The 17,445-nt window shown below is 33.8% G+C and overlaps 3 protein-coding genes across 4 annotated transcripts; 1 reads left to right on the top strand and 2 right to left on the bottom strand.

Annotated features, from left to right (window-relative positions):
- Positions 1-476: 476 nt before the first annotated feature.
- Positions 477-4,600, bottom strand: LOC123917061 (gamma-soluble NSF attachment protein-like). 2 transcript variants are annotated; one of them, XM_045968681.1, is made up of 10 exons: positions 4,583-4,600; positions 3,896-4,025; positions 3,677-3,744; positions 3,261-3,345; positions 2,776-2,934; positions 2,529-2,666; positions 2,137-2,215; positions 1,532-1,611; positions 953-1,082; positions 477-716 (listed from the first exon to the last, which is right to left on the bottom strand). In XM_045968681.1, the coding sequence occupies exons 2-10, from the start codon at positions 3,946-3,948 to the stop codon at positions 606-608; spliced, it is 903 nt and encodes a 300-aa protein (XP_045824637.1). In that variant the 5' UTR covers positions 3,949-4,025; positions 4,583-4,600; the 3' UTR covers positions 477-605. The 2 variants fall into 2 exon arrangements, with proteins under 2 accessions (XP_045824637.1, XP_045824636.1); XM_045968680.1 differs by lacking the exon at positions 4,583-4,600 and having other exon boundaries at positions 3,896-4,044.
- A 3,258-nt stretch (positions 4,601-7,858) lies between these two features.
- LOC123917062 (subtilisin-like protease SBT2.3) lies at positions 7,859-12,852 on the top strand. Its single transcript, XM_045968682.1, has 10 exons — positions 7,859-8,237; positions 8,445-8,604; positions 8,734-9,131; positions 9,234-9,329; positions 9,469-9,541; positions 10,057-10,339; positions 10,588-10,919; positions 11,032-11,302; positions 11,614-11,895; positions 12,096-12,852. The coding sequence occupies exons 1-10, from the start codon at positions 7,990-7,992 to the stop codon at positions 12,506-12,508; spliced, it is 2,556 nt and encodes an 851-aa protein (XP_045824638.1). The 5' UTR covers positions 7,859-7,989; the 3' UTR covers positions 12,509-12,852.
- Positions 12,853-13,259: 407 nt separating this feature from the next.
- On the bottom strand, positions 13,260-16,811 carry LOC123917063 (receptor kinase-like protein Xa21). Its single transcript, XM_045968684.1, has 2 exons — positions 14,314-16,811; positions 13,260-13,890 (listed from the first exon to the last, which is right to left on the bottom strand). The coding sequence occupies exons 1-2, from the start codon at positions 16,667-16,669 to the stop codon at positions 13,532-13,534; spliced, it is 2,715 nt and encodes a 904-aa protein (XP_045824640.1). The 5' UTR covers positions 16,670-16,811; the 3' UTR covers positions 13,260-13,531.
- Between the last annotated feature and the right edge of the window lie 634 nt (positions 16,812-17,445).

Consider the following 17,445-nt stretch of genomic DNA (forward strand, 5'->3'; position numbering starts at 1 on the left):
TTGTGAAATAAGGATTCATTCATCTATTTATTTTACAATCATATTTTGCATGTGTTGTGATTTGTGAATTAATCTTGCATTGAAACTCTTTTTCAAAGAGCTTTTAGTTTGAAATCAAAACAAGGTGTTCAACTCAAGTTTCAAGTAGCTTGTCATCTCTTGGTACTTATCTTGCATTTAGCAACAACCAAGAGACAATAGTAAACATATTTATATTCATACGAGGAATGTTAACAACAACTAAATTGAAATTTTCTCCATTACTATTCCTTGTTAAAGAATAAGCTTGCCACCTTTATTGAGATTTTCTCTCGCAACCACATATTTTCCATCTACAAAACTCGAATTTGAGATTTTTGTTTAAAAGATCGAGGGTCTAGTTTCACTCAGACCAATGTAATGTTCGTAAAAAAAAGTTGATTGATGTTTGGTTACTTTTGCTACTATTCCACGTAAATTGAGACTCGGAAAATGTCTTCTCCCAAACAAACTGACATAAATGCTTTATATAAATATGATTGCCAATCTTTTCTTTCCTACAAATAGTTAATAGAAAGAAAAAGAGGTTGGGGGGAAGAGGGATTAAAGCTTAAGAATATTGAAGATCAAGTAAGATCATTTTCATCCAGTGGTTCCTCTTCATCTTTGATAGTGTCACTGTTAGCCTTCAATGCATTTACATCTCCCATAGGCAATTTTCTTGCAAGCCTAATTATCTGCAGAGAATTTACTGACAGTTGAGTCCACATTAATGAAAGTAATATAATAGTCATTTTAAAACAGGTGATAATCATTTTCCATAAATTTAAATTACACCACTAAGACAAATTTTGGTTGCTGTAGTTGAATTATATAATCACTTTTCACAAATAATAGAATATATGGTGATACAGTATACACAAATATTTGGGTGTTAAGAATTGAGGCAAGTTATAGAAACTAAATCACTTACTACATGATCAAGATTTGAAATAATGCTGGATTGAGTTATTCGTTTGATTTCTTCAATGTCTCCATCTTTGAATGCAGTTAGAAGCTTGCTAGCACAACGGCCGTGGTCATTTCTGAGAAAACCATCAATCCTAGAGACATCACAAAGCATATATGCCGATTAATTCTTCAGTTCCAATAATTAATTTCATGGAATAAGATAAAATAAAAAGATTGAGACCAGAAAATTATGTTGTATGTTATATGGAAAAAACACACATAGAGAACACACGGTGTTAGATTACGTAGTTCGGCCAATTGTGCCTACCTCTCTTACTGTAGTACCTTCCTATTAATTAAACTTAGGGTTTACAGAGTATAACTTGTATTTAAATATTACAGTTCAATTTACAAGATTACCCTTTGAACTGTACCGACTTATCGGTAACTATGAGCCATATCCAACATTGTACATGTTCTAAAGAAGCATGCTACTAAAGTGAAGCAACAAGAACACATGTAGATAATAGAAAGTGGTGTATGAGTTTGAGTTTGCAGCCACATAATAGCAAAAGAAAAATGAGACATAAGCCAAACTTACTGAGAGCAATCATTGTAACACTTCTCAGCTTGCTTAAAGTCTTGAGCATAAAGATAGACAATAATTGCACTTAGGTATGCCTGCATGTGAATAGCAATGTGAGTGAGATATTTTAGCATAATAAAATACCCTAAAGTGCCTGCACATTAACTCAGAAGGAAGTGGAAACAAAAACATTTCCTCAACTTGCAGTGTTGGAATAAATGATGCAGCATCTTTTCACTAATTGAACAAATGTCAGCATTTTCAAACTTTAATAAATAAACCATCATACATCACAGGAATCCATTATTATTGCCTTCAACCTTCATATAATTGGGTAGGGATACTTCAGTCTTTTACTGCAAAGTGCTATTTCAGTATTAATATATAAAACATATTGTGCATCTTAATTATGCAGGAATAACTTCCAGTTACAATGCATAACTGAAAACGTTTTCACTGAAAACTGACGATGCCCGTGCATATAGCTAATTCAAACCTAAATCTTTAAACAAGGAAAATTGAAAAAATGCTTTAACACAACAATCATACATATTTCATCATCTATCTATACTTTAGGAGTTGATTAAAATAAAGAATGAAAAATTAAAATAACTCCAAACCTTGGTCTGGCTATTAGTAGCATTGCACTTGTCAGCTGCTAAGCCTAATTTCAACAGGAAAGATGCAGCATCTGTATATCTGTGCAAATCAGTAATGAAGTTAAGTTTCAGGTATTAAAATTTGCATTAGTACAAATGAAAAGTGTATCCATATTCTGGCAATAAATCAATTGTGTTTCCAAAAGTAGCTGTTGTTGCATAATAACAACAGGGGAGAGATTAAAATTTATCGATATGTTATGTTACATTTTTTCAGCATTCAAATGTTAAGAACTTATATATGCAGTGTCAAATATGCCAATAAACGAAATTAATAGAGAAGCCTGAATAGACATTCTTGGTACTATACATTCAATGGAAATGTACATTGTCACATATTTTTCAGGACTTACTTCTCTTGTTTTATATAAACACTAGCGGCAGCACGATATAGATCAAAGGTCATTTGTTCTCCTCCATCCTCTTCAAGTATTGTACAAGCATCAGTATATAGCTTAATAGCTTCTTCAGGCTGGGAATCTTCCAAAGCACTGCATAGGGAAGGAAAAGGTATAATGAGATATCAATGAATTAGATTACTGAATTCCCAATGAACTATCATGTGTCAAGATCAGATCCAACATATCCAATCATGTTTACCGGGCTCCCTTTGCAAGAGCATCTGAAGCAGCCTGTGATCTTCCACATTCAATGTACAATTCAGATGCTCTTCGATAAAAGTCTCCAACTTCTCTCCAGTTTCTCAGTTCCTTTGACATAGCCCCCGCAGATTCCATGTTCTTAGCTGCCTCCCATGGTCTGGTTTACTTGTCAAGGAAAAATAAAGAAAGACGTACACTTTTAACCGATGCTTTAAAAAGCGAACTAGACATCAAATCGGTGAAACCTTTTGTCATGGCTTCAACTACTTTAAATTGCTCGAGCCGAGACGAAACCATAGTTAAAACACTCAAATTACTAAACTGTAAATAATACTGGTTCATGATTCAATAGGTTGAATATTTGTTCAGTTATATCGATTACATTGTACAAGAGTACATAATACAAGTTAAGATCATGATGATTTATTTGTTGAAACTGTTAAATAGAAGAATGAATGAAAACAAGGTAATTATTAAGGATACGAAGAAAGCATCTCTTGTCCCTTAGAAGCTTTCTCATATGCTGATTTCGCTCTTTCGTAGTCTTTGGCAATTTTAAATGCATTGGCTACATGATAGAAATATTATTCAGACACATGTTTTGATTTCATCTAGAAATTTCAATTTGATAGACACACACACAATGAATGAATAATTTAGAAATACATCTCGTTCGGATTGACTTATTTTTGAGCTTATACGAAATAATTTATGCAAATAAATAAGCTTTTAAGTATTATTATAAGTTTTTCAAGGTAATTTATGAAAAAACATCTATACAATTTTTGTTAGTGAAAACTTATAAATTAACATAAAAATTTATTTATTTGCATAAGCTATTTTCATAAGGTAAAAAATAAGTCATATCCAAACAGACTCATAATATAATATATATATACCAGCTTGCTCATAAAGGACAGTAGCATTTATCCAATCTGCATTCCACCTTGTGAAACTAAGCGTTGTTCTGAACCCAGAATCAAACTATAATTCAGTTATGAATGAATCCCAGAATTTGAGTTATTAATTTAGATATAATTGGAGAAATGTCGAATATGGGTGATTATTAGTATATGAATGAATGATAAAAGGAAATTAAAGAAAAGAGAGAAAATTACAAGTTATCAGCTTTGGTTATCAAGTTTTGAGGATCAGAAGAAGAACTCGCCATCAATGAATGATCACCACTGCTTGCTCAATAATTGCTTCACACAACTTAACGGCACCATCATCACAGGTTGGGAATTGCTGCATACATAATTCAATTATTTGATCTGATAAAAATGATAAAATTGTAAATATTAGTATATTTTTAGATTTAGTCAAAAAAAAAAAAATTAGATAAATGGTAAACTTGAAAGAAAAAACTACACCAAAATATGATATTATTTTTTTTCTTATGAATATCCTAGTAACCAAAAATTTCATTTTTATTTTTAGGTAGCAGTGACCAGAAATTATATCATTAAAGTGGATAAATGAAATTTTCGAGGTTTGATTCCCGATTTCTGCATATAAAATATAATATACTTACTAATTGAGCTATACTCACAAAAATACTTTAAAAAAAAAATAAAAATGAATTAGTGGGTATAAACTCCGATGCTTATGTATTGCATATAATATTGTATCAACTTAAATTATATATGATTACGAGGACTATATAATATTCTTATTAAATATAAAGTATCAATTTTAAAGGTTCGGTGAATTTGACGGACATGTATTATATTTTTTTTTGAAGCAAGGACATGTATTATATACGCAACGGTTGATATTCGAATTTTGGACTCCCACTTATTTACCTAAGAGTAAAATATTCATAGCAAAAGAGTTGTACCTAATAAATAATTTAAATACATAATTTAAAGTAATAATAAAACAGATGTCCACTAATAATTTTACACTATAATCTATATTGTATTTTATTAGCGTCAACTGAATATATAATATTTTATAATGAAGTGGTTATGTTCAGTTGTAGGAACATATATTTTATATATAAGGTTTTGTTTGCAAGCAAAAAAAATTATTTTTTAGATTTTGTCTTATGACTTATAAGTTAAAAGACTTGTTTGGTAACAGTTTTTTTAGAAAGAGTTTATAGTTTCTTTTACTGACTTATAATTTCTTTTTCATAAGCTATTTCAAGTAGCTTATGAGTTTATAGCTTTTAGCTTTTCATTTTTTCTTTTATCCTTATTATTTTAACTAAAATCCACATTTACCCTTTATAATTTATTATCATTAGAATTTAAAATAAAATAAGTAAATACATGTTTTAACGTTGCTTCTTTTAAAATCACATGTATATAGTATGTTAACGTTGCCTTATTATTTATTTTCAAATATAAAGGCTAAAACATATTATTATTTTTATCAATTCATAGGTACGTATCTTACTATAATTTTTTTAAACAACGTATCTTACTCTAATTAACCATTATATTATATTGTGAATATATTTTGTTGTTAATTTTTCATGAAGTATATCAACTGAAATGAAAATAATTTTTTTTAAAAAAATTCAGCATATAAAAATTAGTTTAATAATAATATTTGAAAGATATATTTATTGAATTAATAAATTTTAAATATTGTAAAAAAAAAAAACTTAAAATATTAAATTCTAAGTAACCTAAGTATCAGAGTTTAAATTCCAAACACTGCACTTAAGGTTGATGAAAACAAATATAATTCAAAACAATTATCCTTGATTTTATCGAACCTTTTCCTCTAAAAATCTAAAAATGGGGTAGTGTTCTCTCCTCAAATGTCTTGAGAAAGAATCCAACGGCAATTATAGCCTATAGGGGGTGCAAAGAGAGAAATGGGAAAGTGCAGTAATTGTATTCTAGTAAGTGCTTACTGAATTTAGAGATTGCTTGCTCTAGAGTCTCATTTCCTCATCTTGATTTTTTTCAATAAAAAAGGAACAAAATGTTGTACTACACAAGGTAGTGCCTAGTGCGTACTCTATCACTATGACATGTGCTCAAAGGCACTGTCACTTACATGCACTATTGCCACAATGTATCCACTTTCTTTGAGCCAAAGGCAAAAGGTTATGCCTTAAATATTTGAAAATTTTAAATGCGGTTCAAGGCAATATCTATTGTGGACAATCCTCATCAGTTTTCTAAGTGCCCACTAATTGTTTCCTTTAAATACACTCACAAACATGCACATTAATTATATTTTTATTTTGCACAGAGATATAAGGATGACTTGGTGGCCGAAATGAATGATAAGGAGGTCAGTAGTTCGATTTTCATCCTCAACAAAACTAACAATAATAATTACTAACATCGAGCGTTTCAGGAAAAAAAAAATCATATTTTGCGTAGGAATATTCCATTTCCACTCTTCTATGTATGCACTTAAAATAAAGTAGGATAAGGAAAGTATATATTAATAAGGGGTTTTCTAATTTAGACCCTAGTTAGGTCTAAGTTAGCAAGGTGCACCTTTTCAATTGGACCAAAATACCCATTCTTTTTAATTAATTAACCAAAATACCCATTAGTAGACGCAGATCCAGTGTCGCGTGCGTACCGAAGGACCATGGTTACAGACCGTTGATTTCCATCAGACAGCCAAGATCTGATCTCATCAAGACTGTCTGATCAATCAGACAACCCAGATCATCCTGATCCATCAGATTCCAGCGCCTGCGCCACACTGGATTACAACCTGGAGAGAGAAAAATTTGCTTTTTAAAAGTAGGACACGTGTCACACAATGGTTGGCTGGGCGTGATTTTTGTTCATTTAATACTTTGAACTCAATTATTTCGTTGTAAATTAATTTTTTATTTTTTTATTTTTATACCAAAATTCATAATTTTTTTTGTCTACAAATAGAGACTTGGTTCGTTTGATTTGGACACCGAAAAAAAAACGCAATTTTTCACTACCTTAATCTCATTTTTTGTCTACTAAATACGTTACTTGTGTGTTGTAATTTAACACGCACCACTCAACCAACTCACTGAAACCATTATACCAGGAAAATAGTAGATAATATTCTGGAACTTTTGGTATATTTTTTGAAATTTTTGGAAAGCTGAAACTATTTTTAGTTAATTAAATGATATAAAACGGTAATTAAAAACTAATGTTTGCTTCTGAAACCATTTTACTGGTAGAATGGTTGCACATAGTTGTATTCTGAAACCATTTTACTGGTAGAATGGTTTCAATGAGTAATTTATTAATTGTGTTTGCTTCTGAAACCATTTATCTGGTACAATGGTTTCAGAGAGTTGTAATCTGAAACCATTTTGCTGGTAGAATGGTTTCAGTAAGTTGATTATTAGTTATTTGCTTCTGAAACCATTTAGCTTGTAGAATGGTTGCACATAGTTGTATTCTGAAACCATTTTACTGGTAGAATGGTTTCAGTGAGTAATTTATTAATTGTGTTTGCTTCTGAAACCATTTATCTGGTACAATGGTTTCAGAGAGTTGTAATCTGAAACCATTTTGCTGGTAGAATGGTTTCAGTGAGTTGATGTAAGGTAGTGAAAAATGAGATTAAGGTAGTGAAAAATTGGGTTTTTTTTTCTGTGTCCAAATCAAACGAACCAAGTCTCTATTTGTAGAGAAAAAAAAATTATGAATTTTGGTATAAAAAAAATAAATAAAAAATTAATTTACAACGAAATAATTGAGTTCAAAGTATTAAATGAAAAAAAATCACGCCCAGCCAATCAGACAGCGACACGTGTCCTGCTTTTAAAAAGTAGATTCTTCTCTCTCCAGGCTGTAATCCAGTGTGGTGCACGCGCTGGAATCGGATGGATTCGGATGATCTGGGCTGTCTGATGGATCAGATAGTCTTGATGAGATCAGATCTTGGCTGTCTGATGGAAATCAACGGCCTGTAACCATGGTACTGCGGTACGCGCGCGACACTGGATCCGCGTCCATTGATGGTAATTTGGTTAATTAATTAAAAAGAATGAGTATTTTGGTCCAACTGAAAAGGTGCACCTTGCTAACTTAGACCCAACTGGGTCTAAGTTAGCAGCCCCCTATTAATAAAAACTAGCTCTCTTTTTATGAAAATATGTCAGGACAAATTATTACATGTTATTTTAAGGACATACTTGAGCTATTAATACCAACAAACCTTGCTATTTTAGGCAAGGTTGGCTTCACTTTGCACTTAAGGATGGATTAACTATGTCTTTGTTGTTCGGTTTTTGATCATGTTTGGTGGAACTTTGCATTCCAAAACTCAAATGGAGAGCACATATGGGGCACATTTAGTGATGGTGTTGTGTTTCTTTTGGATGCTTCTAATTATGCCTTCTTCTTGTCAAGATGATGGAACTACTGCTGTGTACATTGTTACTCTTAGACAAGTCCCTATTTCTCACTATCAGGATGAGTTGAGCAGACTTTATAACCACTTCAGACATAGTGCTTCTGGGAGAACCAGACATCACAAACCAAGGTACATCATCGCTTTCACGATCTCACTTTCTATTTGTTAAAATGTTTGTTTAGTAGTTAATATCTAAATAATCCATGGACAAGTTGTTTAAAAAACTTATCATGATTTTTGTAACATTCTAACTTTTTGGTACTTTGTACCATCCTTATTTCTTGACTTGTGATGTGAGTTTATTTGTGAAAGTGAATGTTTGGTTTTTTTTTTCAGACATCAAAATGTTACAAAAGCAGATAAGAAACGTGGTTTTAACATTGCGCAAGTTCATGATTCGTTGTTGAAGAAGGTGTTTAAAGGGGAAAAGTATCTGAAACTCTATAGCTATCATTACTTGATCAATGGATTTGCTGTACTTGTTAGCCAACAGCAGGTATGAACGATGTTACTTTTCGTTTTGTATCATCATGATTTTTTTCCTTACGCCGTGAAAGAAATATGTGCTTGGTTTGGTTCCATATGTGATTTGATAAACTGCTTAATTTTGAAATCACTTATAAAGGCAGAGAAACTATCAAGGAGAAGAGAAGTGTCCAATGTGGTTTTGGATTTTTCTGTAAGAACTGCAACCACGCACACTCCACAGTTTCTTGGTCTGCCACAGGGAGCTTGGTTTCAATCAGGTGGGTTTGAAACTGCTGGAGAAGGAATCACTATTGCATTTGTTGACACTGGCATTGATCCTACACACCCAAGTTTCGCTGATGATAAATCTGAACATCCATTCAACGTTCCTGCTCGTTTTTCTGGCACCTGCGAGGTTACTCCGGATTTTCCATCTGGTTCTTGCAATAGGAAGCTTGTTGGGGCCCATCATTTTGCAGCATCTGCTATAACCAGAGGAATGTTTGATTCAAATGAGGACTATGCTTCTCCCTTCGACAGTGATGGCCATGGCACGTGAGTATTTTGCTACTTGCTCCATTCTTTAAATTGTGCCTATCTTCTATATGGGCTTGCTTTTCCACCGAATGTCCATTCTGACGTATCCGTAATATACAGGAACACGGCTTCTATTGCAGCTGGAAACCATGGAATTCCAGTGGTTGTTGCTGGCTATCGTTTTGGTAATGCTAGCGGAATGGCTCCTCGTTCACAGTAACTATTCCTTAACTTTAGTAAAAAATTCTTGTGCAACTATTATATAATCTTTGTGCCTATTGTAATCTGTTTATGCCAGCATGATTGATTTTTTTATTTTAGATTTATTAATGTGTTCCATTTCGCTCTTTCACAGCATTGCTGTATACAAAGCATTATACAAGGGATTTGGAGGATTTGCTGCAGATGTTGTTGCAGCTATTGATCAGGTACATATATAGATAGACAGACAAGTGACTCATTGTTGTTCATGCCATTTATATATCCGCAGCAATACATGATAATTGATAATTTTATTTGTGGCCAATTGTTGACACTCATACTGTTATTTTTTCTACGTGCATGTTTCAATCATGTCTTCCTTCCTCTAGTATGTGCCAACCTGATTTTGTGGTTAACCATATAACTGTTCTGATGCCATGTCTTTATATACTTATGATTCAGTGAAGAACACATTTCATAGACATTCTTTGGATTCTTAATTTAAACCATTTGCCAATCCTATTGCATTTGCTTTTCTTTTGTTAATTTGAGCGCATAATTTATTTATTTTTTAATTTTGATTAAGGGCATGCACATTATTGAATCAAAGAGTTGTTACTGTAACAATCAATTATTGATAATTTGCTCCCATGTGGTCCCTTCAAAATCTGTTAACTAAATTGCATCCACAATTTTACATTTCTTGTAAGGTTTAATATATGATTAATTTAATTGTTTACAGGCAGCTCAAGATAGGGTTGATATAATATGCTTGTCAATCACTCCTAATATGCGTCCTCCCGGTATTGCAACTTTCTTCAATCCAATAGACATGGCATTGTTGTCAGCTATAAAAGCTGGTATTTTTGTTGTGCAAGCTGCTGGAAATACTGGACCTTCGCCTATGAGCATGTCCTCCTTTAGTCCATGGATCTTTACCATTGGTGCTACCTCTCATGATCGACTTTATACAAATTCGCTATCTCTTGGAAATAATGTGACTATACTCGGAGTTGGACTTGCACGTAAAATTCTGTTGCTCTAATCCTGGTTAGCTATACATGACTTTATTTAGACTAATGCTGCATGTGTATAAGCCTGAGTATGCTTGCCTATTCACAATCACTTGTTAATATATTATTGAAGTTCCTCCATGAATGATGAAATGAGTCAATTGTTAATGTATGCAAATATTTTTTGTTAGTATAGCAGTGTTGCTATTGAGATTTATTATAACCAACTTTTTTAAAAAATTCTTTTATTACTATCCCAGCTAGCACATCTGAGAGCACAATGTACAAATTGATTCATGCACATCATGCTTTGAACGACGACACAACAATTGCCGATGATATGTATGTTGGTGAGTGTCAAGATGCAAGTAAGTTCAATAAAGATTTGGTCCAAGGAAACCTCCTAATGTGTAGTTATACAATGCGATTTGTTCTTGGTCTCTCCAGCATCAACAAGGCCTTAGAAACAGCTATGAATCTTAGTGCTGCTGGTGTTGTTTTCCCCATGAATCCTTCTGTCAACGGTTTTGAACTTAACCCAATTCCAATGAAACTTCCCGGCATAATAATTCCATTAGCAACTGATTCCAAGGTGCACATTTATGTTGTCCCATTTTTCATATTGCCTTTTATTTTACTACACAGTAAATGTATATAGCATTTTTGTTGTTCTCATTATGTATATGTTGTTTTCAACTGGACAGATATTACTAGAATACTACAATTCTTCAATAGAAAAAGACGGTACTTCAGAAAAAATTGTTAAACTTGGGGCTTTTGCTAGCATTAATGGCGGACTAACGGCTAGCTATAGTAATGTTGCCCCTAGTGTTATGTATTACTCTGCAAGAGGACCAGATCCAGAAGACAGTCTTCCTCGTGAAGCTGACATTTTGAAACCCAATCTGGTAGCTCCTGGAAGTTTAATATGGGCAGCTTGGAGTTCTGTTGCCACTGATTCCGATGAATTTCTAGGTTTGTAAATGCATAAACAAAATTTTACTATAAAGCAAAGAGAAGTGCTGGCAAAACAATCTATTATTGGCTGAAATTCACGCAGGTTCCTCTAATTTATGCGGTCTCATTTCCTCTGTCGTGGAATCCATTCTCAAATTGGTTGAATCCACATGAATTTCAGCCAATAACATAAAGAGAGTTATAAAGTGTTTTCCGGCACTTCTCAGAAACAAAATGCAGACAAGTTAAACACGCCGTTGGTCTTTTTAAGTTAAACATACCATCTTTATTAGGAAATGTGAATATATCTGATCAATATTTTCTAACAGGTGAAAATTTTGCAATGATGTCTGGCACAAGCATGGCTGCACCTCATGTTGCTGGTCTTGCTGCACTAATCAAGCAAAAGTTTCCCGATTTCAGTCCTGCTGCCATTGGATCTTCACTTTCCACCACGGCTTCTCTGAATGACAACAGTGGGAAGCCAATAATGGCTCAGCGGACATATCCCTCCCCGGACCTAAACAAATCTCCAGCAACACCCTTTGACATGGGAAGTGGTTTTGTAAATGCTACTGCAGCATTAAACCCGGGATTGCTTTTCGATTCAAGTAAGTCACTTAATGAACTTCTGAATCATCATTATACTTATAATGTCTATGGAAGTTCTAATAATTCAGAAATTTCAACAATGATTGCAGTATAGGTTAGATGATTGTGAGTAGAATAAGTGAGCTTGATAATTTATTTAACTGCAACAAGTATATATAAGCTTCTTGTAATTGTGTATATGGCATGTATTTCTTTGTAGGTTATGATGATTACATGTCTTTTCTATGTGGTATCAATGGTTCAGCCTCTGCAGTGCTAGAATACACTGGTCAGAATTGTTGGACTCATAACTCGACTGTATATGGCTCTGATCTAAACTTGCCCTCAATCACTATAGCAAGGTTGGACCAATCTAGAGTAGTGCAGAGAGCAGTACAAAACATTGCTGGAAATGAAACTTATAGTGTTGGTTGGAGTTCTCCATATGGAGTTTCAGTGAAAGTATCTCCAACTCGCTTCTCTATTGCCAATGGAGAGAGACAAGTCTTATCTGTGATCTTCAATGCAACAGGCAACAGTTCTACTGCCAGCTATGGAAGGATTGGATTGTTTGGTAATCAAGGTCATGTAGTCAACATTCCTGTGACAGTCATTGTTAAAATCTCGCTATGAGATAATTAGCATGGTTAGTGCAAATTATAACTAGAAATTTGTTAAATACATCATAATGCTACACAACCTGAGAGGGTGGAAAAGCATGTATGTGTACCGAATAGAAATATTTGATGTGGACTCCATTGCATATGCTTACTAACAGTGACACATTTGACATTGTATTATCAGTAACCAGTTCTAGATCCCTTTAAGGATTGCTTCTTAATCAGTCACATTTCTTAAGCTGAAGTTCCATTATGAGTGGTAAGATGATTCAATTGTTGATTCAAGTAAGTCACTTAATGTACTTCTTATTCATTATATTTATAATATCTATGAAAGTTCTAGTATTTCAGAAATTTCAACAATGGTTGCAGTATTGGCTAGATAATATTGTGTAGAATAAGTGGGTTTGATAAGTTAACTGCAATGGGGCAAGTATATATAAGCTTATTTGAATTGTGAATATGACATGTATTTCTCTAATGTTTTCTCATTGTTCCCGATTTCAACCCTTAATTCTCCTCCACCCCTTTATTTCATTATAAACTCCCCCTCCTCTCTCTTCATGTTAATGAAAGATGTAGATTTAACATGACCCTCATGTTGAGATGATCCACACCCATCTTAGTCACTGTTGCATCTATTGAGTGAAGTTTTTTTAAATTGAAAGTGAAACCGTTAAAATATTATTCGTGATCTAGTATATCGTAAGGTAGTTTTGTAATAAAGAAAAAACAGTTATAATAGGTTTTTTTAAAACAAGCAGTTTTAACAGTATTGGTTTGATTTCTATGAATTTGCCTTTATTGTATGAGACACATGTTAACCATACTATCTAAAGGTAGTGGTACAAATGCATATCAATTTTTTCCATATATAATAACAAGAGTACTTATTTGGTCTATTATACATTATTTGGCTATGTTTCATTTCAACCCCTGACCACAAACTTCAACTCTTGCATTATTTATCAAATAGATTTTAGTAGGACTCTTAAGTCTTAATATCATTAGGACTAGTAGGACTCCTGTCCTGATATCAGATTTTTTTCATAAGAGAGTTGTCCCTAGCAGCTTTTAGCTGGTGAAAAGCAGCTCTAATGCCAATGCGATCATCTGGATTATCTGCAGTGCAGGACATGGCAACTCCCATAATTGCATCCACACAAATGAGTTGTAGATTAGAGTCTTCTCTAGCAGGATCATCATGTAAAATGAGAGATAGCAAATGAGCGTCAATGACTTGAACACACTTGTTATATTGCACCCATTTTGTTATGCTCAGGCCTCCTGTGAAGCAATCATCTTGTGGACTTTTTCCAGAGAAGAGCTCTAGTAACACTATCCCAAAACTATATACATCTCCTGCTGCAGATGGTTTCTCTCCCCATCCATACTCTACATTGAGAAAATAATTACTTTATTGTTAAACAAAGCATGATAGAACTAAGAATATCAAATATTCAATGTTTAGTAACTGTATTAAAGGGTTCATAAAGAAGGAATATGTTGGTATCACTCATAGTTTGCTGATAAGTAGACAGCTCACTCCCATTGGCGAGTATTTAAATAGATCTTGTAATTTGTAAGCCCTAAAATTGAATAATGGCAAGGTACTGCAGCCACTCTGCAGCTAGAGACATAGACACAATTGATTGAATTTTGTAACTTAAACCCCGTATGTTATTTTTTTCATTTTTCATGTCTCTTTCTTTTAAAATAGGTTTGTTGTTATAACAGAATAGAATACTGATATTTGTATTAAAAATATATACTTGAATTAGTTAAAACATTCTTGAAAAGAGGAAGTTATCAAGGTACCTGGAGGTATGTAACCAATTGAACCCCTAAGAACATGAGTGGAGCTGATAGAAACTTGATCAGTTGATCTTTGAATAAGCAACCTAGCCAAACCAAAGTCTCCAACCTTTGCAGTCATATCTTCATCCAGGAGAATATTGCTTGGTTTTAGATCACAGTGCACAATAGGAGTTTCACTATCATTGTGCAGGTAATCTAATGCACAAGCAACATCTATAGCTATATTCACTCTCTCCATAAGGTTCAAACCATTTCCATTTGCATGATTTCTCCTCCCCTTAATCCAATCTTCCAAGCTCCCATTACTTAAATACTCATACACCAAAGCCAGAAAATCATTGTTTCTAAAGTCAACACTAGAGCATGACGTGATTAGCTTCACCAGATTTATGTGCCTTGAGTTCTTCATAGCTTCACACTCTGCAAAGAAACTCTTTAAAGAACCTGTCCGTAGAGTGTCAAGCACTTTCACTGCGATAGTGTTTCCCTGACTTAAACGGCCTTTATACACTGATCCAAAACTCCCAATTCCTATTAAATTTTCTTGGATGAACTCCTCAGTTGCCAAGCGAAGCTCATCATAAGAGACCATCCGAGCATGTGGCTTTAGCTGTTCAGATGCTGTTGTTGCTGTTACCTTCGCCTTTCTGTAATTTAGGAGCAAGCCAATTTTGAGACACAGTACTACCAATGTTACTGCAACAGCTATTATGATATAAAGTACGACATGTCTTCTTCTATGGACTTGAGGAACACATGTAACATGCAAGCATAATTTTTTATTTCCTTCAAAGTCTACATCAGAGAGATTTTTGAAAACTCCACCACTAGGAATGGCTCCTTCTAAATCATTGTAAGAGAGGTTTAAAAGCTGAAGGACGTGCAGATTTTGAAGTTCAACAGGAATGCATCCTGTGAGTAGGTTGGAGGACAAGTCTAAAGTTTCCAAGGCTCTCACATCTCCAAGAGATTTTGGAATGGAACCTGAAAGCATATTTCTAGCCAAAAACAATTTCTCCAAGCTCAAACAACTGCTGAATGAGCTTGGAATGCTGCCATTCAATTGGTTGTTGGAAAAGTCAATAGAGGCAATGGTAGTCAATTTCCCAACATGAGGTATTGGTCCACTTCCACTCAACATGTTCATAGATAAGTTTAAAACAATGCTCAGAGTTGGAAGATTGAGAATTTCCGCAGGTATGTTTCCATTGAGCTTGTTGCTAGACAAGTCCATGTGGAGAAGATTTTGAAAATTCCCAAAACTGATAGGTATTTTACCCACAAGTTCATTTCTTGACAAATCAATCTTGTTTAAATTTAGAAGATTACCAAGGGATTTTGGAATAGCTCCTGATATCTTATTTCTAGCCAGATATAGCTCTTGTAGTTCCTCTAACTGGCCTAACTCCTTTGGAATCTCTCCACTAATTGAATTGTGGCTCAAGTTTAGCCTCCTCAAGCCACTAAGACGGCTGATGGAAGACGGTATACTTCCATTGAAACGATTCCCTCCCATGTATAAAATTGATAGATCCTTGGAGAGATTGCCAATGGTTTCAGGAATTTCGCCTTCTAGCATATTGCCTTGAATGTTTAGAAAGTTCAAGTGGGTGCTGTTTGCCAATGAAGTAATGAACTCCAAACCTTTGACTCCCGAGGTGATTATCCTGTTATTTCCAATATTATACAATTGAAGAAATGGGAGATTTCCCAAACCAGGTGGAACTGTTCCTTCCAAATGGTTAGAGAGCATGCGAATAACCCTAATATTGGTGAGGTTGTGCAGAGACCCTGGAATTCTACCTGTGAACTTATTGAAGCAGAAATTGAAAATTAGTAGTTTTGGAAGTTTATGGCCAACATTGTAAGGTATCTCACCCCAAAAGGAGTTTGCAGCTAAGGCCAAGTTAACAAGGGAAGACAAGTTGTATACAACAGATGGAACAGTCCCAGTAAGATTGTTAATAGTGAGATCAAGCTCAATTAAATTATGTAGCCTACCTAAGTCACTTGGAATCCAACCATGAAGAAAGTTGGTGCCAAAACTTATGTTTTTCAAAGAAGAAATATTTCCTAGAGTTGCTGGAATTGTACCATAGAGGTTATTCCTTCCAAGTTTCAAGGCATGTAGCTTTTTCAAGCTGCTGATGTCTTCGGGAATTCTGCTTACAATCTTGTTTGAGGACAAATCAAGAACCCGAAGCTCATTTAGGTTGGTAAGGTTTGAAGAGAGTACTCCTTCAAATCTGTTAGAGCTCATATTTAGAACTCTCAAACTATATAGTTTGATAATTTGGTTAGGAATGAATCCTGTGATCTGGTTATCCTGCAATTGGAGGGACCGAAGAGAGGACATGTTGCCTATATAAGGACTTAAGTTACCTGATAGTCCAAAGCCTGAAAGATCAAGGCCAACCACTCTCTGGTTATTCTTGTCACATAGGACACCAGTCCAATTGCAAGGAGATGAATTATGACTCCAAAGAGGATAATGGGTGAGAACTAAGAAGTGTCATTATTACTTAATTGAGATTTTAATGAGACCAAGGCCTCTATGTGTAAGGTTATTATGGACCCTTCCGGTACTTCATGTGAGTTTTGTGGGAGCTAATTGGTGGAATCAGTTAATCATCTTTTTATTACTTGTGATTTTGCTTCTAGAGTATGGTATATTAATAATATACAATATTTTTACCGTAAGAATATTCATTGAAAATCTGTTGGGCATACGTAGTACAAAATAAGTTCTTCCATTTCAGTCAAATTTTTTTAAGTCAAAGATAAGTCGCTAACCACTTACTACTTAAGAGACCTAAATCTCTTACCGCTTAGACAATGGTAGAGAGGACATTAGAGTTGTGGTCCTTACGATATTAGTTTGACAACCCATATTTGATTAAGTTTCATTGTGTACTAGTGTGACAAACTTTATTTTTGGTGTAAACCATCATGTTCATAAGAGAGAGAGAGTGTTTTAGTAATTTAGAATTATGTTGGGATATAAATAAAGTACGACAAAAAATTATTTATAGAATCAATTTTTTTTTAAAAATAATTTGTGAGAAATTAAAATTGACCTTCACTCATAAATGAAATAATATGACTAAATTATTTATGTAATGTTTTTTATTT

The sequence above is a fragment of the Trifolium pratense genome, linkage group LG3 (genome assembly GCF_020283565.1).
Source record: "Trifolium pratense cultivar HEN17-A07 linkage group LG3, ARS_RC_1.1, whole genome shotgun sequence".
In the NCBI taxonomy this organism is placed as follows: Eukaryota; Viridiplantae; Streptophyta; class Magnoliopsida; order Fabales; family Fabaceae; genus Trifolium; species Trifolium pratense.